We start from the raw sequence: 25,058 nt of genomic DNA on the forward strand, positions 1-25,058 counted from the left end.
AGACACGGGGAGAATGTGCAAACTCCATAGAGACAGTTGACCAAGGCTAGAATTGAACCCAGGTCCCTGGCACTGAGCCACCATTCCACCCAAATGCTTACAATGCTTTCTGCATCTTGCCAAAGACTTAAGATTCAAGCTTAGGCCAATAGTTGGTGACTGCTCTGTTGATAGCATTTGTCCCTCATATTCACAAGTGCCCCAGAGTGCTGGCACACAAATCCAGACTGGCACTTTCAGGGAGTGCTGCATTGTCAAAGGTAGAGCCTTTCAGTTCAGGTGTTTAGCCAGGGTGCTAACTGCCTTTTGATGTGAATGTAAGAGATTCCATGGCTCTGTTTTGAAGAGTAGCTCCAACTAATATTTATCCTTTGATTTAAAGTCCCTGCCAAAAGACAGCACCTCTGAAAGAGTCACTTTCTCTCAGAAATACACAGGAGTCCTCCATTCACAGTTACAAGAAAAGCAGTTATGCTGCAAATTCTGCATACAACAATAAAGATGATGCTGGTCATTGACTCTGTGCATAGTCAACATTTTACAATGAAGAGAGATGTATGAAGGTAGAGATAGTTGTTTCTAAATGCATGAATGCCTTATGCAATTGCAGTCAGAATTCTCGAGAGAAAGAAGGAGAGAGAAAGCAAGCAGTCACACAAAGCATCACTTATGTCAGCTGGATGCTTACAAAGAGACACTATTACAGGACTGGATGTTAAAACCCCACCAGCTGGTGTGCAGCCTATTTGCAAATCTCCATTCTGCAGAGCTGATTCCATTAGGCATGAATGCATGGGACCCCAGTAATCTTTATTTATAGCCATCTCTCTTAGAGGACAGGGTGGAAAAATAATCAGCATATTCCTGACTTTCTGCAGCCTTATAATTGATGTATAATGGTTGATTGTCAAACTCGATGAGTTAAAGGCTATGTTACATCCATGCAAACTGTAATATGTCTCTTGATGATTTTAGTTAATGAGCATGTGTTACATTTGTGTAACTTCCCTCTGTTTGCTGTTTTAGCAGGAGTGCTTGCCAAATTTAAATGAAGAAGTTTGGAGTTGATAAATGAAAGTGAAACATATGTTGATGTATGCGCCCTTAGGATATCCCAAAGCAATTTGCAATTGAAGTTGGTTAAGGAAAACGTTTGATGAAAATACCCAGAATTCTCCTGATCTTCTTAAAGATACAGCCACACATTTTAACTAGACAGAGTTTAACAAGTTTAACATGCCATTTGAAAGCTGGCAGCTCTGAGCCTTTGGGTTTCCCTCAGTCATGCGCTGGAGTTTGGAGTTGGTTTCTGCACTCAAGTCTGTGGAGTAAACCCTGAACCCATGGCTTTTTGACCCAGAGACAGAGAGCCACAGTTGATTTAAGATATGGCTTAGAAAGCAGTCATACAGGAAGCAGCCTCCTGTACATAGTAAAAACAGAAAGAACTATAGATGCTGCAAATCAAAAGCGAAAACACAAATTGTTGGAAATGCTGAGCAGGCCTGGCAGCATCTGTAGAAAGAAATCAGAGTTAATGTTTCAGGTCCAGTGACCATTCTCAGAACTGTTCTCAGTGATGAGGAAGGGTCACTAGACCTGAAATGTTAATTCTGCTTTCCCTCCACAGATGCTGCCAGTCCTGCTGAGCTTTTCCTACCAATTTCTGGTAAATATACAACACTACTTATGCTCCCATAAGTAGTGTTGTATATTTACTGGTTCTTGAAAGAGTTAATGTATTGAGCTACAGTCAACTCAGCTCAGTCTGCTGTTGTCATGTAGCTCTGGGCAGAGAATTGGTTGGAGTCTGGCATGATCTGCTGAAAAGAGATGTGTCTTTTCTGCCTTCTGTTAATTGCAGTTAATATATCAAAGAGTTAATGTAGCCTGTATATGGTTCCTGATATTTAATAAGCTGCATCTTGTTATCTAAGACGCGTGCCTCTTCTGCTGAAACTTAATCATGGTCCATGCTGCACCGCTGACTACTGAACAGCCCCTTAGACTAGAACACAAAGGAAGATTGGTGGCAGGAACCCTATCCTGATCACAATCCTCCAGTAGTTGTTCCCCAAGCATCTGAAATAACATGGTGGCAGTACAGGGCATCACATCAAAACAGCACAACTTCAAATCCATTTCAAAACCTAGAGTTGGTTTGCTAGAGTTTCACAATGAACATTTCTTTAGCGCTCAGAGCAATTCCTGGTGAAGGGCTTAAGCATGAAACGTCGATTCTCCTGCTCCTAGGATGCTGCCTGATCTGCTGCGCTTTTCCAGCATCATACTTTCAACTCTGATCTCCAGCATCTGCAGTCCTCACTTTATCCTGAGAGCAATGAAGACACTATTAAATGATCAAGGCAGAACAGGCGATTGGACAATCAAGCAAGAACCAATCAAACATGATTACCCATATTACTTGTACAGAATTTTTATTTAAAAAAAAATAAAATATCTATATGGCTTCAGAGAGTTCCAATAATAGACCTTTGAGGATGTTATGTTGAGGTTATACAGGACATTGGTGAGGCCTTTTCTGGTCGCCCTGTTATAGGAAAGATATTATTAAGTTGGAGAGGGTTTCGAAGAGATTTACCATGATGTCACCAGGAATGGAGGGTTTGAGTTATGAGGAGAGGCTGGATAGGCAAGCAATGATAGCGGTCAAACAGCATTCGTAGAGAGACAGCAAGGTTATTTTTCGAGTCTAGATGACTCTTCGTCAGAGTCCCATGGATGCTGCTTTTTCCGCTGTGGTTTCCAGCACTTTTTGTTTTCAACACAGATTCCTGCATCTACAATAATTTGCTTCTACCTGGATAGGCTGGGACTATCTTTCACTGGAGGGTAGGAGGTTGAGGGGGTGACCTTCTAGAGGTTTATAAAATCATGAGGGGTATAGATAAGGTGCATGGCAGGTGTCTTTTCCCTAGGGTTGAGGATTTCAAGACTAGGAGACATGTTCTTAAGGCGAGAGGAAAAAGATTTGAAAAAGACACGAGGGGCAACTTTTTTACACAGAGAATGGTTCATGTGTAGATGTGGTGGATGCGGGTACAATTGCACCATTTAAAGGAGATTTAAATAAGTACATGAATATGAAATGTTTGGAGGGAAATGGGCCAAGTGCAGGCAGGTGGGACTAGTTTAGTTTGGAATTCTGGTCAGCACGGACTGGTTGGACCGAAGGGTCTGTTGCCTTGCTGTTCGACAGTCTGCTTCTTTGACTGTATAAGGTATAGGACCAGAATTAAATCCCTCCCCTCCCGGCACCTTCCCCTGCCACCGCAGGAATTGCAAAACCTGTGCCCACACCTCCCCCTTCACCTCTGCCCAAGGCCCAAGACAGCCTTCCACATCCATCCGAGTTTTAGCTGCACTTCCATGCGTCATTTACTGTATCTGTTGCTCCCGATGTGGTCTCCTGTACACTGGAGAGACAGGATGCCTACTCGCAGAGCGCGTCAGAGAACATCTCCGGGACACCCGCGCCAACCAGCCCTACCGTCTTGTGGCCGAACACATCAACTCCCCCTCCCACTCCACCAAGAAAGTACAGGTCCTGGGCATCCTCCATTGCCACTCCCTTTCCACCCGACGCCTGGAGGAAGAACACCTCATCTTCTGCCTGAGTACCCTCCAACCACACGGCATCAATGTGGATTTCACCAGTTTCCTCATTTCCCCTTCCACAACCTTATCCCAGTCCCAACCTTCCAGCTCAGCACCATCCTCAAGACCTGTCCTACCTGTCCATTTTCCTCCCCACCTATCCGCCCCACCCTCCCCTTCGACCTATCATCTTCACCCCCACCTCCATCCACCTAATGCACTCTCAGCTACCTTCCCCCAGCACCCCCATCCTATTTATCTGACCACCCCCGGGATTTCCAGCCTCATTACTGATGAAGGGCTTTTGCCCGAAACATTGATGCTCCTGCTGCTCGGACACTGTCTGATCTGCTGTGCTTTTGTAGTACCACATTCTCAACACAGAATTAAACCACACAGCTCCTTGACATGGCTCTGCCATTCAATCTGATCATTGCTTCAGTTTTGTGGGCGGCACGGTGGCACAGTGGTTAGAACTGCTGCCTCACAGCGCTGGAGACCCGGGTTCAATTCCCGCCTCAGGCGACTGACTGTGTGGAGTTTGCACTCTCTCCCCGTGGTCTGCGTGGGTTTCCTCCGGGTGCTCCAGTTTCCTCCCACAATCCAAAGATGTGCAGGTCAGGTGAATTGGCCGTGCTAAATTGCCCGTAGTGTTAGGTAAGGGGTAAATGTAGGGGTATGGATGGGTTGCGCTTCGGCGGGTCGATGTGGACTTGTTGGGCCGAAGGGCCTGCTTCCACACTGTAATGTAATCCAAAAAAAGTCTAATCTAATCTAATGTAATCTAATCTAAGAAAATCCTGTCCCAATACTTTATTTCCTCCCCAGAAGACTAGAATCATTCTATGTAGCATTATGTTTTCTGGGCAGCTGACTCCAACAAAATTGCAACTCAGAGAATCACAGTTTTTCCAAGAAAGTTTTGGAATTGATTTTATGCAAATATATTTTAATGTCCTCATGAGGTAAGATGGATGTTACCCAACAAGGAAGCTTGCTTTATTTTGAATTATTTTGACAACGCGTACCATGGTTGAGGCAGCGGTACCAGGGATTTGAAATAAAGTGGGGAGTTAGTTGATTACACATTCTTCTTAGTTAAGGAGAAATGCAGTGGGAATTACACTCAGAATTGCAGTCGGATTGAAATGTCAATGCCTGGCCTGCTGAGTGTTTTCCAGCGATTTTTGGATTTAAATGTAGTCATGGAAACATTGAAAAACGTGCTTCTATTATCTTGAGTATTAGCTTTATTCCAGTCTATCTTGTGATAGTTAAAGTTGCCCAGTTTTGCCAAGCTTTGGCATATAACTCTGAGCTGTCCCATCAGTTCACTGTTAATGTAAAGCCAAAATAATGGTTAATGGTGAGGCACCACTGTCCAATGGCTACTTCCCCCTTCCCAATGGCTGTATTTGTGACTTCTGTCGGCTTCCCTTTTCCCTCCAACTTACAGGCCAAGTCCCTTTAAGATTTGTTCCCATCTTTCTGTGTTGTTTCTAGCTCATTGAGCTGCAATAGTAGTTGGCCTCAGGAAGTGAGGGAACACCATGGGGCGTCCCATTCCAGTCCCTCAAAGAATCTGACTGTTTGGTAGTGCCCTCCTATCCCTCCAGTTTGGCCCCTAACACTTGATAGAATCATATGACAGAGGAAGAGGCCATTTGGCCCATCATGTCTCTGTTGGTTGGTAAGTGTTGTTCAAAGGATGCCATTCCTCTGCTGTTCATTCTCACCCTGCAAATGTTTCCTTTTCAGAGCAGGTCTAGTTCCCCTGTGGAGGTTTTGTCTCCACTACCATTTCATCCTCATCTTGCCTCTGGTTATTTTTCATAGGATCCCTACAACGCAGAAAGAGGCTGTTCATTCATCAGCACTTCAAGGACCCACACCCTGTATCCCTGCATTTCTCATGGCTAACTCACCCAGTGTGCACATCCCTGGACACTATGGGCAATTTAGCATGGCCAATCCACCTAACCTGCACATCTTTGCACTGTGGGTGGAAACCGGAGCACCCGGAGGAAACCCACACAGACACAGGGAGAATGTGCAAACTCCACACAGACAGTTGCCCGAGGGTGGAAATGAACACAGGTCTCTGGAGCTGTGAGGCAGCAGTGCTGACCACTGAACTACCGGGCCGTCCTATGCTCTCTCATGACCCACCTACCTGTCAGAGACTATTGTCTCTCTTTATTTACATTATCAAACCCTTTTCAACCTTTTAGCTTCTGAAATCCCCAGTCTCATTCAAGATTATATAGGGGTCAGTGCTTCTGATCTTGGGGCCCTTTTCTCTCTGTCTTTTCCCTGGGCCTGGATTCCAAGGGCTGGGCCATGGACTCCATTGGACCAGGCCATGCTTAAGGGTAAAGTGCTGCAGTGGTTTACCATTACATCCTATAGGACAGCTGACCAGAAAACTCTCCTACTCTTGCATACTAGGTGTTAGACACTACCAGTCAATCCCTTGGCCATATTATGAATGATTTCCATTGCCAGCAAGTTCTGGTGTGGGACTTGAACATGGAGCTTCTAGTCCAGAGGTAGGGCACAACATGACCTCTGGGGGACCTCTAGCCTTTTACATTCCCTCATCTGCTATGTCAGTTATGTTGGGACTGTTCTCTTTTTGCATTCTCAATGGGCAAGTATCCAGTCAGAAATCTCTTAACGATCCCAGACTGAAGGAAATGGGTTGGAGCTGGAGTTGAATTGGGAGGGCAAGTGGAAGTCTTCCCCTGGGCCACAAAGAAGATGCTGTTCAAACTTAAACTAGAGGAATAGCTAGCTGTGAACTGCCCTGCCACAAGGAGAGGGGAAAATCCCAGAGTAAGATGACTGTGTTGGTAAGAAGTATCCCACTGAGACACTTTGGCAAGGCAAATCACAAAACACATGGTTTAATGATGAAAGTTTGGTGTGTTATTTGAGTCTCAGTTCATTGAGACTGTTGCCACTGAGTCAGAAAGTACAGAGTATAACTTTCGCCGCAGGCTGTGAGCACAAAATCCAAGACTCTGAGGGAGTGCTGCACTGTTAGAGGTTTTGTCTTTATATTGAGACATTAAAGTGAGACCCCATCTGTCTGATTCTGGGGAAATGTATAAGATCCCATGGTGATACATTGAAGAAGATTAGTCCATCATCTGTGTAATATTTATTTGTATTTATGTAATATTTGTAATATCCTGAAACCAGCATCACAGAAGAAGAAGTGAAGATGTTCGCTGATGATTGCACAATATTCAACAGCATTTGCTACTCTCAGATACTGAAGCAGTCTGTGTCCAAATGCAATGAGATCTGGACAATATCTAGGCTTGGGCTGACAAATGGCAAATAACACTCATGCTACACAAATGCCAGGTAATGACCATCCCCGATAAGAGACAATCTAACCATCATCCCTTGGCATTCAATGCTGTTACCATCACTGAATCCCCATCTATCAACATCCTGGGAGTAATCATTGACCAGAAACTCAGCTGGACTCACCACATAAATGCAGTGGCTACAAAAGCAGGTCAGAGGCTAGGAATACTGCAGCGAGTAACTCACCTCCAGACCCCCGAAAGCCTGTCCACCATCTACAAGGCACAAGTCAGGTGTATGATGGAATACTACTCACTTGCCTGAATGAGTGCAACTCCAACAACACTCAAGAAGCTTGACACCATCCAGAACAAAGCAGGCTGTGTGATTGGCACAACATCCACTCCCTCCACCATCGACACTCAGGAGCAGCAGTCTACAAGATGCACTGTAGACATTCACCAAAGATCCTCAGACAGCACCTTCCAAATGCAAGACCACTTCCATCTAAGAAGGACAAGGGCAGCACATACATGGGAACACCACCACTTTCAAGTTCCCCTCCAAGCTCCACACCATCCTGACTTGGAAATATATCGCTGTTCCTTCACTGTTGCTGGGTCAAAATCCGGAAATTCTCACCCTCATGACATTGTGGGTCAACATACAGCCGGTGGACTGCAAGCGGATCAAGAAGGCAGCTCACCACCACCTTCTCAAGGGCAACTAGGGACGGGCAGTAAATGCTGGCCCAGCCAGTGACGCCCACATCCCACAAAATTAATTTTAAAAAATCATTATCTCATTGCTGTTTGTGAATGTTTGCTATTTGAAAATCAAAAAAAAAAGCCTGCACAAGCACAACCTGACCTCTCGACAGATGGCTCCTTGAGTTTCTTCCAGCATTTTCTTGTTTTTGTTATAGATTTCCAGCATGGAAATCCAAAAATGGATTGAGCTTTTGCACTAGCTTATGTGATTCTTACAACACTTCATTGGCTATCGAGCTTTTTGAGATGTCCAGTGTATTGTGAAAATTGCTATACCAATGCAAACCTCTCTTTACTTTTGAAGAGACCTAAATTCTCAAATAACAGGTTGAGATGTCTATAACTTTTCACAACCAGTTACTGCTCTCTCTCTCTCCACACTTCAACCATCAAAGAGCGTTGGCTTGACATTGGGTCAATACAGGGGAATAATGGAATGAATATATTTTTCTGGTCAGGTTGATTTATAGCAAGCAATTGAATTACAAAGCTGGACATGGTTGAGTGAGAGAGGGAAATAGATTTACCCCAGTGAGGTCTTAATTTAATCAGATGATTCTGGAGTGCTGGAGTCAGCGAGATGGGATGTAATAGAATGTAGAGTGCTGCAGGGGTGTGTTCTGTTCATTGCCACAGAAGATAATGAAAGGAGCTTGAAAAGAGCCAAGGAGCTGCCTGAATGTACCTAGCAAAGTGATTTATTGGTAATTTACCTCAGTAATATTTTGAAGGTTCTCCTCTTGTATCTCTTAAAGGCATCAAATTCTTTCCTGAACCAGTGTAATGGTGGCATAATTAAATTCTCATTGATAAGACTGAGAGATATGTAACTCTTCTAGTAATCAATAAACACTAATGTTTATTTTCTAGGTGGGGGGGGAGGTACAATCGGAGAAATTCTTCAGCCTTCGAGATGTGCACACCTGATAAAGGTGTCTTGGGCATTTAATGATTGGCCCAGTGTGCAGAACTTATTTGTCAATGGAATTTCCTTGGAAGTCTGTTTCTCACTTACAGAGTCAGCACTCCCGCTTTCTACCCTCCCCTTCTCCTCAACGTGTTAGGAGATGGATCCAATCCCATGCTATATCAGTGCCCATTCTTCTCATTGTGATAGGTCTGCTCAATCATGGAGATCATGAAATTTGTGCTTCTTCTCCTTGGTCAGAGGGTGCAGACACCAATTATAGTGCATCGAATTCCGCCTTAATTCAGTCAAAAGTCACAAAGCACCATGTTATAGTCCAACAGGTTTATTTGAGAGTAAAAGCTTTCAGAACGTTGCTCCTCCAAAACCTAGTGCTTCCAAATAAACCTGTTGGGCTATAACCTGCTGTTGTGTGATTTTTAACTTTGTCCACCACGGTCCAACACCAACATCTACACATCATTTATTCCAGTCAACCAATTTAGCCATTCCAGGATTTTCCTAGGGTAACAAGGAAGCCCTGAAATTCTGTTTTCAACCATTTAATGTCACAGCTTATATTTAAGACATGAAATTGAGATGGTTTGAAAGTAAAAGTAAAGAGATGTATTTATTGCAGAAAGTCGGGAGGGTTAGAATGGCCCTTCGCTTTAACCCCCTCAGTCAGTTTGCAACAAATGTTTTGTTTTCTTTTTAGCACAAAGCCACCTCACACTTCAATCAAAATGTAATCACTTGATCAGAATTAGTTAACCAATTGCAAACTTACTCTTGAGTGAAAAAAGGTTTGTGACCGACTAAGCCAGAAAAAAAGATAATATGTGAGATCAAACACACACACACACACTCACTCTCTCTCTCTCTCTCTCTCTCTCACTCACACACACACACATATACACACACTCACTCTCTCTCTCTCTCACTCACTCACACACACACACATATACACACGCACACATATATATATATACACACACACACTCACTCTCTCTCTCACACACACACACATATACACACACTCTCTCACTCACTCACACACATATACACAAGCACACACACACACATGCACTCACTCTCTCACTCACACACACACACATATACACACGCACACATATATATATATATACACACAGACACATATATACACACACACATATATATATATATACACACACACACACACATATATACACACACACACACAATTTGGAAGCTTAAGAAGGGAAGTGTGGCTGGGTCGAGAAATGAGCTCAAGAATTGACAGTTTAAGAAGTTCTTAGCTATCTTAGAAAACATCTACTGAAATATGGTTCATTTGTATATTTCTGAATTTGAAACCATTGTCCTTATAAGCTAGATATTTGAAGACATGTCTTGTATAAATGTCTTTTAAACTTTGTAATTGTATTTGCATCCACCACCTCCTCTGGAATTTCATTCCACACAGGAACAAATCTCTGTGAAAAAAAAAATGCCCCCATGTCTTTATAAACCTCATTCTTCTTACCTTAAAAATATGTCCCCTAGGCTTTGATATCCCGATCGTCAGGAAATTACTCCTGCCATTCACCTTATCCATACCCCACATTATTTTATAAACTTCTATTGGGTCACCTCTCAACCTCCTGTGCTCCAGTGAAAAAAGTCCAAGCCTATCCAGCCTCTCTTTATAATTCAAACCCTCCTGTCCTGGCAACACAGTAAATCTTTTCTGAACTGTCTACAGAATAATAATATCCTTCCTATAACAGGGAGACCAAAACTGGACACAGTACTCCAGAAGAGGCCTCACCAACCTCAACATGAAGTCCTCAACTCCAATACTCAAAGATCTGAACAAGAAAGGCAAGAAGATTAACTTTTTAGCCACCCTCTCTACAAGAGATGCAAACTTCAAAGAATTATGTACCTGAACCCTATGGTCTGTGTTCTACAACACTACCCAGGGCCCTATTTTTAATTGTACAAGTCTTATTTTTGTTTGTTTTACCAAAATCTAATGCCTCGCATTTGTCCAAATTAAACTCCAACTGTCATTGTTCAGCCCATTGATCCAATTGATCAATCTCCTCCCAAAATGGCACCTTGGCATCTTTTATTTCCACCTGAGAAAGCAGTGAAGATCTCCGATTTCACATCCCATCTGAAAGCCTCTGGAGTTTCAGCCAGGATTATATGTGAAAACATTACAAAAAAAAAACATTTTGTGGAAGCTTTTTATCTCGGATTTATCAGGACAATTTGCAAGAGGCGAACATTTAAAATGCATGAGTGCAAAGTACTGATTAGTTATCAAGTGCACTCTGACTGATAGTGATGTTGAACTGGAGAATGCACCAGTTAGATGATGACTGAGCGTTAACAGCCAAGATTTGTTTAAATGATGACTTCTTACTGTGGAGAAAACAATTAGGAACTACAGATTGTCTGGTCGGTGTGGACGAGTTGGACTGAAGGGTCTGTTTCCGTGCTGTACATCTCTATGACTCCCTAAGTTCACAGCTAGTTTAGAAAAGGTGCATTTATTGTATTCCTTTTGCTTGTGGAGAATGGATCATGCATCTGAATGTATGTCACATCAACAAGCAAGCTTCATTCATATCTCAAATTAGATGCTAGTATCACAGTTGGCACACTCAGGGTTATTCAAGCAAGTGGAATCATACCATGTTTAGGCTGGATTTTTCAAGCCTGGGCTGGTTGAGTATGGTTTGCATTCTGATTATTATAAACAATCCAAGCAATAGGCTGTTTGATTCCTTCAACCAGCTGCCAGAAAATATTTCTATTTAGGTTCTAAGTCATAGAGTCACAGCTGTACAGCATGGAAACAAACTCTTCGGTCCAACTCGCCCATGCCAACCAGTCATCCTAACCTAACCCAGTCCATTTGCCAGCACCTGACCCATATCCCTCTAAACCCTTCCTATTCATATACCCATCCTGATGCCTTTTAAATGCTGTAGTTGTACCAACCTCCACCACTTCCTCTGGCAGCTCATTCCACGCACCACTCTCTGTGTGAAAAAGTTGCCCCTTAGGTCTCATTTAAATCTTTCCCCTCTCACCCTAAACCTATGCCCTCTAGTTCTGGACTCCCCCACCCCAGGAAAAAGACTTTGTCTCTTTACCCTATCCATGCCCCTCATGATTTTATAAACCTCTATAAGTTCACCCCTTACCCTCCGACATTCCAGGGAAAACAGCCCCAACCTATTCAGCCTCTCCCTATAGCTCAAATTCCAACCCTCCCAACATCCTTGTAAATCTTTTCTGAACCCTTTCAAGTTTCACAACATCTTCCTCCTAGGAGGGAAACCAGAATTACACACAGTATTCCTAAAGTCACCTAACCAATGTCTTGTAAAGCCGCAACATATTCTCCCAATTCCTATGCTCAGTGCTTTGTCCAATAAAGGAGAGCATACCAAACGCTGCCTTCACTATCCTATCTACCTGTGACTCCACTTTCAAGGAACTATGAACCTGCACTCCAAGGTCTCTTTGTTCAGCAACACTCCCTAGGACCTTACCATTTAGTGTATAAGTCCTGCTCTGATTTGCCTTTCCAAAATGCAGCACATCACATTTATTTAAGTTAACTCCAGCTGCCACTCCTCAGTACATTGGCCCGTCTGATCAAGATCCTGTTGTACTCTGAGGTAACCAGGCACTTTTTTTTTAACCAAGCTCAACAATAGATGCAGGAAGGAAGCTTTCCTGTATGCTTAGGTTTGGAACCAGGGAATTCAGTCTCAGAGTAAGGGCCAAGTCATTTTGGAATGAAGGGAGAAGGAATTTCTTCATTCATAGGGTAGTGAATCTTTGGAATTTTGTACTCTAGAGAACTGTAAAGGTTCAGTTCATTAAATATGTTCAAGACAGAAATCAATAGATTTCTAGATAGTAAGGACAGCAAGGAATGTTGGGTCACATGAAAAATGACATTGGGGTAGAAGAGCAGCCACGAATTAGTTGAGTGATAGGATAGGTTTGAGGAGCCAAATGGCCTACTCCTGCACCTATTTCCTGTGTTACAACCAGCAAGATAACAATACTTCAAAAGTAGTTCATTGTCTGCGAGTAGCTTTGGGATGTGGTGATGTTGTGCAAGGTGTTATACTAACAGAAAGCAAGTTTTCAAGCTTCATTTGTTCCTTCAGCTTTACAGATCCTTTAAATTCAACATTGTGACATTTTTCTTCTGTTGGACCTTACACTGAGATTTTCTAATTTACAAAAATGCTCACCCTCTATTTCTATAACAGTCTCCCATCCAATTAAGTCCATCCTGCAAGGCGGATACCATGAATTAGATGTTCCCTGGGGAATTCCTTAAATGAAACTTGCTCCCTGTAGCACTGCTTCACCTCTCTGACTAACTAAAGCCCAAGGCATTCATAATCCTTTCAGTATAACTGAGACAGCTGGCAAAATATGATGGCATTTTCTAATGCATTGCTGGTGGTTACTGTCAGCTGCCTATGATTTTATATCCTACACCAACTAAGTCAGGTTCTTCCAATAACATGTCAGACCATGGTGAAAGGTCTCAAACCCCAGAAATTATCCCGTTGAGCAAAGATCGCTGCATGGAGCTACAAAATATTCGTACATCCAGCTTGAATTGTAGAATTTTTATTCATTCACGGGATATGTACTTTATTAGCTCAGCCAATTGTCTAATCCATAATTGCCCCTGAGAAGATGTTAATGAGTTGGTTTTATGAATCACCACATTCCTTTTGGTGTATGTGCAGCCACAGTACTGATAGGGAAGGAGGATGTTTTGACCCAGTAGCAGGGAAATAATATCGTTTCAGGTCAGGGTGGTGTGAGGCGTGCAGGAGAGCCTGCAGGTGATGGTGTTCCTGTGTAATAGTTGTCCACCTGTGTTTCTAGGTTGTCGGTTGCTGGTTTAGGCGGTGCTGTCGGAAAAGCCTTGGTGCATCTTGTAGATGCTTGATACTGTTGCCACTGTTCATTGATGGTAGAGGGAGTAAATGCTGAAGGTGCCAGTCAAATGGCTGCTTTGTCCTGGATGGCAATGAGCTTTTTGAGTGTTGTTGGAGCTGCAGTCACACAACTAAGTGAAGAATATTCAGTCACATCCTGACTTACGCCATGCAGACAGTGGACAACCTTCGAGGAGTTGGGGTGACTTACTCACTGTAGAATTCTACCCTGCTTTTCTACCCACAGTATTTACGTGGCTGGCCCAGTTCATTTTCTAGTCAGTGGTAACTCTGAGGATGTTGGTAGTCAGGCATTCAATGATGGGAATGCCATTGAGTAATAGGATTATTTTGAATCCTCCCTTGGTCATTGCGTGGCACTTGTGAATGTCACTTGTCAGCCCGAACCTGGATGTTGTCCAGATCTTGCTGTATTTGGGCACAAATTCCTCTGAGGAGCGGAAAATGATGCTGAACATTGTGCGATCGGCGGTGAACATCCCCACTTCTGAGCAGCGATGAAGAGCAGGTCATTGATGAAGCAGCTGAAGGTGGTTGGCAAAGACCAGAATTTCTTTACCTTTGGCTTGAATGTTCTCCTTTCCCCTTCCGTTCTCGAGTATGATCACTCGGTACCAACTATTTTGTGTTTCCACTCTCTTTGACGGGTCAGTAGTCCTGTTGCCTCAGAGTTACTCCATATGCAGTGCTGGGAAAGTGTTGCATTCCCTGAGGTGTAGTCTCTCAGATGAGACATCAAATCCAATGTCCCATCTGCCTGCTCAAGTCAGTGTTAAAAGCACGCTGGCACTGCTTTGGAGAAGACAGGCAAGTTATTCCTGATGTCCAAGCTAATGCCGATCTTTCAAGAAAATCTGAAAAGGATAAGAGAAAAGAAACTGACAGCGTTCCCCCACTCCCTTCCAAGTTTCTAAAGGAACAGAAACTGAAACTGAGACTGGAAATCAGAACTTCAGGGAAGACTGAAACAGGTCGAGGCTACATGAAATGAGGCAGAGCCTTCAAGCTCAGTTGCTGCAGGGGATGAGTCTGGTGCTGCAGGACAGGGAGGCTGAAGAAGACAGAGTTTGGATCTAGATCCTGTGACTAAGTTGTTGTAGTTGAAGGTAACATTGGTAGGTCTATGCTACCTTGGCCAAAGAAGTTCTGCATATACTTGTGGGTCTGGGAAGGATGTTATTCCAGAGTCATTGTGGATTCAATGAGCCGAATGGCCTGCTTCCACACTGTCGGGATTCTATGATTCTGTCATTTGTGCTGAAGTCTGTCCCAGTTGAACTTGTGTTGGTTGCACACTGCTGTTGACTGAGAATTCAGAGAAAGAGAAGAGCTGAAATTCTTCATGAGGAGGAAATGGTTTTGAAGGGTTAAGTGACCGAATGTGTACTGCTAACCAATTCGTAAGAAGTATACTATCAACTACAATTTGCCTGACAATGCATCTTTAGCTTATATTCATTCCGGATGCTAGATTGTAAGGTGTGATCTAAAATTGTGTTTAGTGCTTACTTTTTTTCACTCTTGAACAGTAAAAACACTTTTGTTTCAAACCATAGAATCTGTGACATCATTCCAATAGTAATTAACTGGCATTTTGGATGTCTTTTTTGTTAAAAGAAAAATGTTCCTGACCCCTGTGGCAATTGTCACAATTATTATTCCCATTCCCTCTGCTGAATGCAAGGCAAGGGCAAGATTGTTTTGTGGCAGTGATGGTGACTCATTGTATATTAAATGTGATTAATTACATGTATGTGGAGGACATTATATGGAGTTTCACTTGAGTACATGCATGGAGAGCTCTTGAGGTGCAGTGATAATGTCCTTACATCTGAGCCAGGAAGCACGGATTCCAGACTGATTCCGGGGATGGCAGAACTGACATATGAAGAAAGACTGGATTGAGTGGGCTTGTGCTCACTGGAATTTCAAAGAATGAGGGATGATCTCATAGAAGCATATAAAATCCATTTGGGGCTGGATGTGGGAAGAATGTTGCTGATGTTGGGAAAGTCCAGGACTAGGGGTCACAGTCTAAGGATAAGGGGTAAGCCATTCAGGACTGAGATGAGGCAGAATTTCTTTACTCAGAGACCTGTGAACCTGTGGAATTCTCTCCCACAGGAAGCTGTTGGGACCAGTTCATTAGATCCATTCAAGAGGGTGCTGGACCTGGCACTTGTGGCCAAAGGGAGAAAGCCGAATGGAATACTGAAATTCAATGATCATCCATGATCATATTGAATGGTGGTGCAGGCCCGAAGGCCGAATGGCCTACTCCTGCACCTATTTTCTACGTTTCTAAGTCCTACCTGCTCCAGAGGTGTGTAATAACATCTTTAAACAGGTTGATTAGAAAATGTCTTAAATGTAAATAAAGGGACACATATTGTACCCATGGTTGAGTTAGAAGATATGTACTTGTCTCGTTAACTCTGCAATAAGCGTGAAACTGAATTAAGACTTGACCGTTGGCAGGTCTGAAGACCTCCTCGTGGGTCTGCTCCTGGGCCTGGCCAAACTGGCCATTAACAGGTCGAGGCAGCGGGCCGTGGAGGGGATCGTTAGGGCCGACTGCCTGCCCCTCTTCCGCGGTTACGTTAGAGCCCGGGTGTCCTTGGAGAAGGAGCACGCGGTGTCAACCAACACCCTGGAGTTGTTCAGGGAGAGGTGGGCGCCGCGGGGAGTGGAGTGCATTATTTCCCCCTCCAACGCTATTTTGATTTAGTCTGTACCCTACCCTTCACTGTTTTGATCACACAGCACTGCCCTTTGATGTGAAGGGCAGTGTTTGTCACTGGCCACCCGGGTGTCTTCCTATCTTCCTGGTGGTGGAAATTGAATAAAGAATAAAGACACTTTGTGTCTTTCACTGTGTCTCACACCTGCACACACACACCATGGGTGCTGGGGAAAAAAATAAGCACTACCGCACTTAGGTGGTAGTGTGGGGGTTAAATTATTTTTTTTTTAAAATAAAGCACAGTTCTAATTAAGACTGACTGTCATGCTATTCTGCGGCAACTGACTATCTAGATAACAACAGAACGGATGATTGGGGTGGGTGTCTTTGAAACCAACTCATTGTATAAATCAAGGCCATCAGAAAGGTAAAGAATGAAATGAGTAGACACAAATAGAATTCATTGCAACCCTGGAAAGGTGGTAGTCTTGGCTGATATAATGTTGATGCACTGTAGATTTTGGCTTTTTTAGTTTTGACATATTACAGGTACAGATTGGCAAGTTTATTCAGATAGTTTGCATACTGATTGTTCCATTGCAGTATTGTACTGATGTTAGCACATCCACACTGTACAAGTCATCTTCTAGCTAAATTATTTTCTATCTCTCTCTTCTCTCCTCAGATGTGCCAGAAGAGCGATGGACGAAGGATCACATTTACCCAGGGATGGCCCCCACATTGAAGGGAGCAAAGGTGGCCTCTCCAAGCTCTACCCCCAGCACCACAGCTCAGAGCAAGCCAGGAGCAGGAGCCAATCATTACAGCCTGTCCACAGTCGCCACGGTCACAGTGCTGGGGCTGATGTGTCATTGGCTGTTATAGTTAATGATGCATTGTGGGTGCACCTGCCCGCTCTTATTTATCCAGTATTACAACTATCACGCAGCTTTTATTCTTTGTTGGAGGCCAAGTGATGCTTTAGGATCTGTGTTCTTGTAATATAGATGAGAGCTGCAATATACTATCGCAAACTGTTGGTCTTGAAAGGATTTTGTATAAACAAAACGAATCATGTGAAAAATGTACATAGTTTGTATAAAAAAAGCAGTCGATTTAGTCAAGATAAAGGAACTGCCCAAGATACAAATAGACAATCTCTTTGAACATGAATTCAGATACTAAGGCCTAATAGCATTTCTTGATTTTTGCAGCCTGCTCCTTTAGTTGTCTGACTAACTCTCAAGATCTATTGATTTGACTCCCTTGGTGTATTGTAGGCCCCAACATTTATCCCCCTGCTGGAGTAGCCATCTGGAGTATCATTATCTCTAATCCTGGTTAATAATCGGTGGCTGGTGCTGGAAAATGTACACACATATGCTGGCAATAAAGGTGAGCAGATCCAGCAATAAGTGTCTGGATTGAGATCATAAAGTCATAGAGAGGGATACAGCATAGAAACAGGCCCTTCAGTCCAACTCATCCATGCTGGCCAGGTTTCTTAAACTAAACTAGTCCTGTCTGCCTGCATTTGACCCACATCCCTCTAAGCCTTTCCTATCCCTGTATGTGTCCAGATGTCTTTTAAATGTTGTAATTGTACCTGGCTCTACTACTTTCTCTGGCAGCCCATCCCATACACGCACCACCCTCTGTCTGAAAAGGTTGCTTCTCAGGTCCCTTTTACATCTTTTCCCACTCACCTCAAACCCCTGCTTCCCAATCTTGGACTTTCCTACCCAGTGGAAAAGACCTTGGCTAATCTTGACATTATGAACCAAACAAAGGGGGTGGGTGAGATGGGGATATGGGAGGTGGGCGGGATGGGGTTTGGGAGGTGGGCTGGATGGGGATTTGGGAGGTGGGCGGGATGGAAATATGTAAGTGGGCGGGATGGCGATATGGCGGGATGGCGATGGGGATATGGGGGGTGGGCGGGATGGGGATATGGGAGGTGGGCATGGTAAACTGCAATTGTATCTGCTGCTTTACCACTAAGATCAGAATCACAGTGACTCATGCTGAATGCATTTACTGAATGGCTTCTAAGCCTCTCCCACAGAACTGAACCTTTCACATCGATATTACGGGCTGAGAAGTATCAAAAGGGAGGGGAGTTCTTCCCTCTCGTGACAAGTTTACTTTTTGGAAAGGGCTTCATTTGTTTACGTTGAATTTTTAAATGCTTGTTCAATTTGAAGATCAAATTTCCCGAAGGCCAGCTCCTGTGGTTAACTGGATTTGGGATCTTCTGATGAACATGATTTGGGTGTTTCTAGTTAAGGGGTATTTCTGTGGAAGGTAATCACTGGTTTTATTTGTAACATGAATGTGTTTTTTAGGTAAGTGGTGCTGATTCTCTGCCTCATAAAGAATGGACTGGTCGATGGTTATAATCTAGTGGGTTTTGTCTCTTTGCTATGCCAACAGTTATCCCTCATCCAGCACTCTCACAATATCCAGTTGTTTAGCTCGTTGTAGTTTGTGACATGATGCTATGCTGCTGTCAGTGTTTGTTGTATTCTAGCATTTTCCGTCAACACTGGGCAGCTCCTCAGGTCACTCTGTAGATCATCTGATCCTTCCCGCAGCTCCAATACATCTGAAAATCCAAACTTTGCCATCAATGAACCCCAGCTGGATTTCTTTTGGTCTATCTAATGCAATGTTGAGCCAACTGTTCCCTTTCTCAGGTGAAAGATCTTTTGGCACCATTTGGGAAAACAGATCAATTGTGGGGGGGGGGGGGGGATTGGGGTGGGAGGTTCTCACCACTGAGTCCTGACCCAGCATTTGCCCATCGGTCAGCATCCATAGCAGATCTTCTGGCTGTTTATAAAGAAAAAAAGAACAGTAGAACACAGGCCCTTCGGCCTATCAAGACTGTGTTGACACATGACGCCATTCTAAACTAAAAACCTTTTATCTCTACACAGTCAGTAACCTTCTATTCTCTGCTTATTCACATATATGTCAAGATGGCTCTTAAAAGTCGCTATTGTATCAGTCTGAGCCACATCCTCAGTAGCGCATTCCAGGCACTTACAACACTGTTTGTAAAAAAAATTGCCTCTCTCACATCAGCTTCAAACTTACCCCCTTTCACTTTAATCCTGCGCCCCTGAGCAAATGGCATTTCAATTCTGCGGATAAAAAGCCTGTTTATCGTTTTGTGGGATCTTGCTGTGCGCTCACCAGCTGTCCAGTTGCCTCACATTGCAGTGGAGACGGTGCTTCAAAAGCATCTTCCTGCCCGTAGCGTACTTTTTGATGCCATGAGATAATAAAAGTTGCAACATAATGTGAGTGTCTTTCCCATCTTTGATTTATCATTTCTATATATAGCCTAATATCTGGAAGATTGGGAGTTCACATTTCAAAATGCTTCAAAGAATCTTCAGAGATTTATTTCTTTTACTCTGCAACATGTGCGCTGCAGATGGCTGCTAGCAGGCCTTTCCTTGGCTTGTGACGCACACTTGTCTCCCTCCCACTCTATCCCCAGATCGACACAGCCTCTTTCCAGCTGCCATCTCTCTGATCCTGTTTGGCAGTGCCATCTGCTTCCAGCAGGATGGACATTCAGAACAAGCCAGTTGCCCCCAACACCCGCACGAGGAAGAGATTCAAACTACACCTCACAGTGGGAGAACATCTGGCCTCAGCCAAAGCTGAAGCCCCTCTCCACCCTCAAACTCCATGATATCTCTGTGCTCTGTTGACACACGGATATTTCTGGGGCAGTACCACACCAAAGGTTCACCAGATAAAGTCGTAGAGATGCACAGCATGGGAACACAGCCTTCAGTCTAACTCGTCCATGCTGACCAGATATCCCAACCTAATCAAGTTCCATTTGCCAGCATTTGATCCATATCCCTCTAAACCCTGCCTATTCATATACCCATCCAGATACCTTTTCAATGTTGCAATTGTATGTTGGTGCTCTCAGTTTTTTGAATGATGCAATTGCTTCCTTTAGAAAAAAAGCAAGCCAGGCATTGCTTTATTTCAGAAGGAGGTGTTTTTGTCAGTTAACATTCATCAAAAACACTTAAGCCTCACTCAGCACCCAATGTTCAAGGTGCTGCTGTTACACCATTGAGTTTTTTTTTGACCCACAACTTCGTACTTTGAAGGAACACTATTCTTCGAGCAGTAAGTCTATCTCATTCTGTGAGTCTGGGAGAACCACCCATCCTCCCTCTTTGGTGGTTCAACTTCTGTCATAAGGGGAGGTGCTGATGGGGGTGAAGACCCTTCAGTTTATTATTATCACTCATTGATGCTCCTCAAGCCAGCTGTGTCCTACATTACTGGAGAGCTGTGGGTAAATCATTTCTGACCATCTCACCTTTGAGGGGGACTCTCACCACTCAAATACACCAGCTGAATTAGAACTAGTATTATTGTCCTGTATATAAAAATACAGTGAGAAGTGCTTTGTTCACCTGCAAAATGCCAAGTGTTGCCATGTTCTGGTGCCATCTTGAAACATTGAATATAATGCAAGATTTTACTGCAGTAGAGTTCATCATTCCCTGTTCTTCTTATTACTCCTACCCCCAATTCCTCCATTCACTGCTTGACATTGGTCAGGGACTCAGTATTGGGCTCCAGTGTCTTGTCAGTGCAGTAGCTAAGACCTGGAGTATGCAAAGTCTGCCTGCTCACTTTTGACACTTTCACGTCGATGCTTCACTTTGTTTTAAAATCGACCAGCATTTGATGCCCATCCTTGTTTGCCCTTTAAACTGAGTGGCTTGCTAGGCCAGTTCAGAGAGCAGCAAAGAGTCAGCAGTGTTGCTGTGGGTCTGGTGTCATGTGTAGGCCAGACTGGGCAGAGATGGGAGATCTCCTTCCTTGAAGGAGTTTAGTGAGCGAGATGCATTTATGTGACAATCAATGTTCGAAGCGTATTTGCTATGTTACTGGTCTAGCTATGCACAAACTTGGATTTGTAATCCAGAGATGAGTTTAATATCCCGTTGTGGCAATTTGAAATTTTGAATTCAATTTAAAACAAACACCTAGAAATGAAATATTGATGTCAGTAAAAGTCTCTGTGAGGCTCTTTAGTTGTCGTATGTGATTGGAGTCAGTCATTAATGTGGCAGACTTTTAATTGCCATTGGAAGTGGTATGTGTAGAGGTTCGCTCTTGGGAGATGCCCCCTCACCCAGAGCCATCGATTGCAGTGAGGAGCACCATGTCTTGTAGAAGTAGACATCCCTTTACAATGTACTTTATTTAAGTATCTATAAAAGATGCCTTTGGCTTTGTCAAAAGATCACTGATAGTAGCTCGGAGCTTTTCACGACTGATCATATGAGACCTCAGACCTGTTTGAAGGGGTCAGGAAATTACAGTCCGATAGGCTAATCTTCTAATCTCACCTTTAGCATCGAGGCGGGCTCCCTCAGGCCTTAACTGTTGCTCGGTTGGTAGTGCCCCTCCCTCCGAGTTAGACACCTGAGAGGTGACATCCAACTCCGCAGACCAACACATTAAAATATTATAGTGCAAAACTGGAGGGAGCACTGCACCATTGGAAGTCCTGTTTATCATACCAGGTGTTGAACCAACAACTGCTTTCTCCAGTGGGTGTTAGAGCTCAGACAGTCCCTCCAGAAGAAGAACAGGGAGATTTTCTCCTTGCTCTCTTGACCAACACTTATCCCTCAACTGACATCTGAAAACACAAATTATCTGGCTATTAACATGTTGTTTGTGGAAGCTTGCTGTGGACAAATTGGCTGCCCTTGATTCCTATTCTTCAGAAGGGCTCTGAAATAACTGCACAGAGGCCAGTATCCCATCAACAAGTTACCCTTTTATTTACACCTGCACAGGATGCTGGCTGTGACCAACCAGTCCCTAGACTGAGGAGCCCTTCTGAGACTCCTGTTTATTTTTTTTCCCAGAACCTTTGACACTCCTGTTTTTTTTTAATATTACCCCTCACACTACTGCCTAACTGTGGCAGTGCTTATTTATTCCCCAGCACCCATGGTGTGTGTGTGCAGGTGTGAGACACAGTGAGAGACACAAGGTGCACAAATCTTTATTCAGTTTCCACCACCAGGAAGACAGGAAACATCCGAGTGGCCAGTGAAAAGCAGTGTCCAAGACTCCTTTTTTTTTTACAATTCTGTTTATATTTTTTCCTCTTTTTTTAACCCCCACACTACCGCCTAACTGTGGCAGTGCTTATTTTTCCCCCCCAGCACCCATGGTGTGTGTGTGCAGGTGTGAGACACAGTGAGAGACACAAGGTGCATGAATCTTTATTCAGTTTCCACCACCAGGAAGAAAGGAAACACCCGAGTGGCCAGTGACAAGCAGTGCCCTTCACATCAAAGGGCAATGCTGTGTGAGACTCCTGTTTATTTATTTTTTGGCAGGGATTAAATACTACTGTTTATTTTATTTTTTTAAATTTTATTTTGCTAACCCCCACACTACCGCCTAACTGCGGTGGTGCTTATTTTTTCCCCAGCACCCATGGTGTGTGTGTGTGCAGGTGTGAGACACAGTGAGAGACACAAAGTGCACGAATCTTTATTCAATTTCCACCACCAGGAAGATAGGAAAACACCCGAGTGGCCAGTGACAAGCACTGCCCTTCACATCAAAGGGCAATGCTGTGTGAGACTCCTGTTTATTTTTCTTTTTTTTTCTTTCTTTTTTAATTTAACCCCCACACTACCACCTAAGTGCGGTAAGTGCTTATTTTTTCCCCAGCACCCATGGTGTGTGTGTATACGTGTGAGACACAGTGAAAGACACAAGGTGCACGAATCTTTATTCAATTTCCACCACCAGGAAGATAGGAAAACACCCGAGTGGCCAGTGACAAGCACTGCCCTTCACATCAAAGGGCAGTGCTGTGTGAGACTCCTGTTTATTTCTTTTTTCTTTTTTTTTCACACTACCACCTAAGTGCGGTAGTGCTTATTTTTTCCCCAGCACCCATGGTGTGTGTGTGTGTGTGTGTGCAGGTGTGAGACACAATGAAAGACACAAAGTGCACAAATCTTTATTCAAATTCCACCACCAGGAAGAAAGGAAAACACCCGGGTGGCCAGTGACAAACACTGCCCTTCACATCAAAGGGCAGTAGACTCCTGTTTATTTTTTTTTTGTGTTGAGGACTCCTGTTTATATCTGTCAGCCAGGGCTCCCTGATTGGCCCAGGTTAACAGACCCAATCTAGAATCTCGTGGTTAATGAGATCCACTTGGCCATAGTTCCAATCGCTACATGCTCAATGACCATAAAGCACTTTGAAATGTTCTGAAATTGTGACTGATGCTGTATAAATGCAAGTCCTTCTCATTTTCCCCAGGTTCCAAACACAGTTCCAACCATTGGCTGGATGGACCACATGGCCTGTTTCAGTGTCAGCTATCCAATATAAAACATTATTTGCCCACCAGCTATGTAATTAAAAATAAAGAGAGCTTGGCGACTTTCTGCACTGTTGGCCCTCAAACCTTTCTCTCCCCCTGGGTTCAGAACTGATCTCTCACACAGCAACACTTGCCAACCTTCCATGTTCCTGTGCAGGTCAGAGCTTCTTGGGAGCTCCAAGGCACCAATAGTCACCACCGAGATGTACCCCACCTCTTCCCTTGATTTCATAGATCTGCTTGCTCTTTTCCCACTGCTCTCTTCTACCTCCCCCCTCCCCTGTTTCACATTGAGGGATTGTGACATGAATCAAGCATCAACACGGGTCCCAATGGCAAAGTATTCAGGAAGCACTGGTGTGGGTGGCTGCACATGTCTAGCCATCAATTAACATTCTCCGGATTAGAGGACTTCAAAAGGCACTGTTTTGCTATAATATATTGCAGCTTTTAAAGAGTTTCCGTCAAAACTAAATGAAGATAAGATTGTATTGCTACATATTACAGGAAGAGGAAGAGTAACAAGTTAAAAAGAAACACTTGCTTCAATCCACAAGCAGCAGCAATGCCCTTTCACTGCTACACTTGCTGGCTGTGCAACTGTACTCTCAATGACTCCTCATGTCAAGGAACTGTCTGTTCAAACACTTTTAACAAACAAACAAACAACAATTTTGCCAATAAAATTAATTATTTTATACACAGTATTTAACCCATATTATTTTGTCTTCCAACAGTAACTAGCAAAGCACAACACATCATAGCTAACAAGATATCTCTGGGGGAAATTCAATGGTGTGTTTTGCATTTGAGACTGAAATCTAATGGGAGCATCGGGGAGCAGTAGGGAGATGCTGAATCTGTACTCGTGCTAAATGCCTTCTCTCTATCTTCCTCAGCCCTTCGAAAAGAGACAGTGGCTTGTGAAGTGTATTCAATACAAGCCTGGTGCCCACAGAGGAGCCAGTAAAGTACACTACAGCAACTTCCAATGCCTTTGCAACAAAGGTTAGAGACACAATGGTTGGTAATGTTGGTCTTTCATCTCAAAGACCTATGTTCAACCCATTCCTGGCTATTTATGCAACAGTATCCCTCCCACGGGTACCTGGATTTTAATGGGTTGAGTCGTAGACTTAATCTAGTTTCTCATCTGCACAGGTATCATAGAATCCCTACTATGTGGAAGCAGGCAATTTGGCCCATCTAATCCACAGCAACCCTTTGAAGAACATCCCACCTAGACCCTACCCTATCCCTGTAACCATTTCCCATGGCCAACCTGCACATCCGTGGACAATCCAGCTAATGTGCACACCTTTGGACTGTGGGAGAAAGCCAGAACAAACC

General features: G+C 43.7%; 1 protein-coding gene across 2 annotated transcripts in view; it reads left to right on the top strand.

The window, feature by feature from the left end:
• The window catches only part of gpc5b (glypican 5b), a 554,501-nt gene extending 536,389 nt beyond the window's left edge, over positions 1-18,112 (top strand). For both annotated transcript variants that reach the window (XM_043701794.2, XM_043701795.2), the window contains one exon: positions 16,979-18,112. In XM_043701794.2, the coding sequence (XP_043557729.2) occupies positions 16,979-17,178 (200 nt within the window). In that variant the 3' untranslated portion in view covers positions 17,179-18,112. The remainder of the gene's footprint in view (positions 1-16,978) is intronic.
• The last annotated feature ends 6,946 nt before the right edge of the window (positions 18,113-25,058 follow it).

Source organism: Chiloscyllium plagiosum, unplaced genomic scaffold (genome assembly GCF_037043375.1).
Source record: "Chiloscyllium plagiosum isolate Xiang-an unplaced genomic scaffold, Cpla_swu_hap1 HiC_scaffold_13, whole genome shotgun sequence".
Lineage (NCBI taxonomy): Eukaryota > Metazoa > Chordata > Chondrichthyes > Orectolobiformes > Hemiscylliidae > Chiloscyllium > Chiloscyllium plagiosum.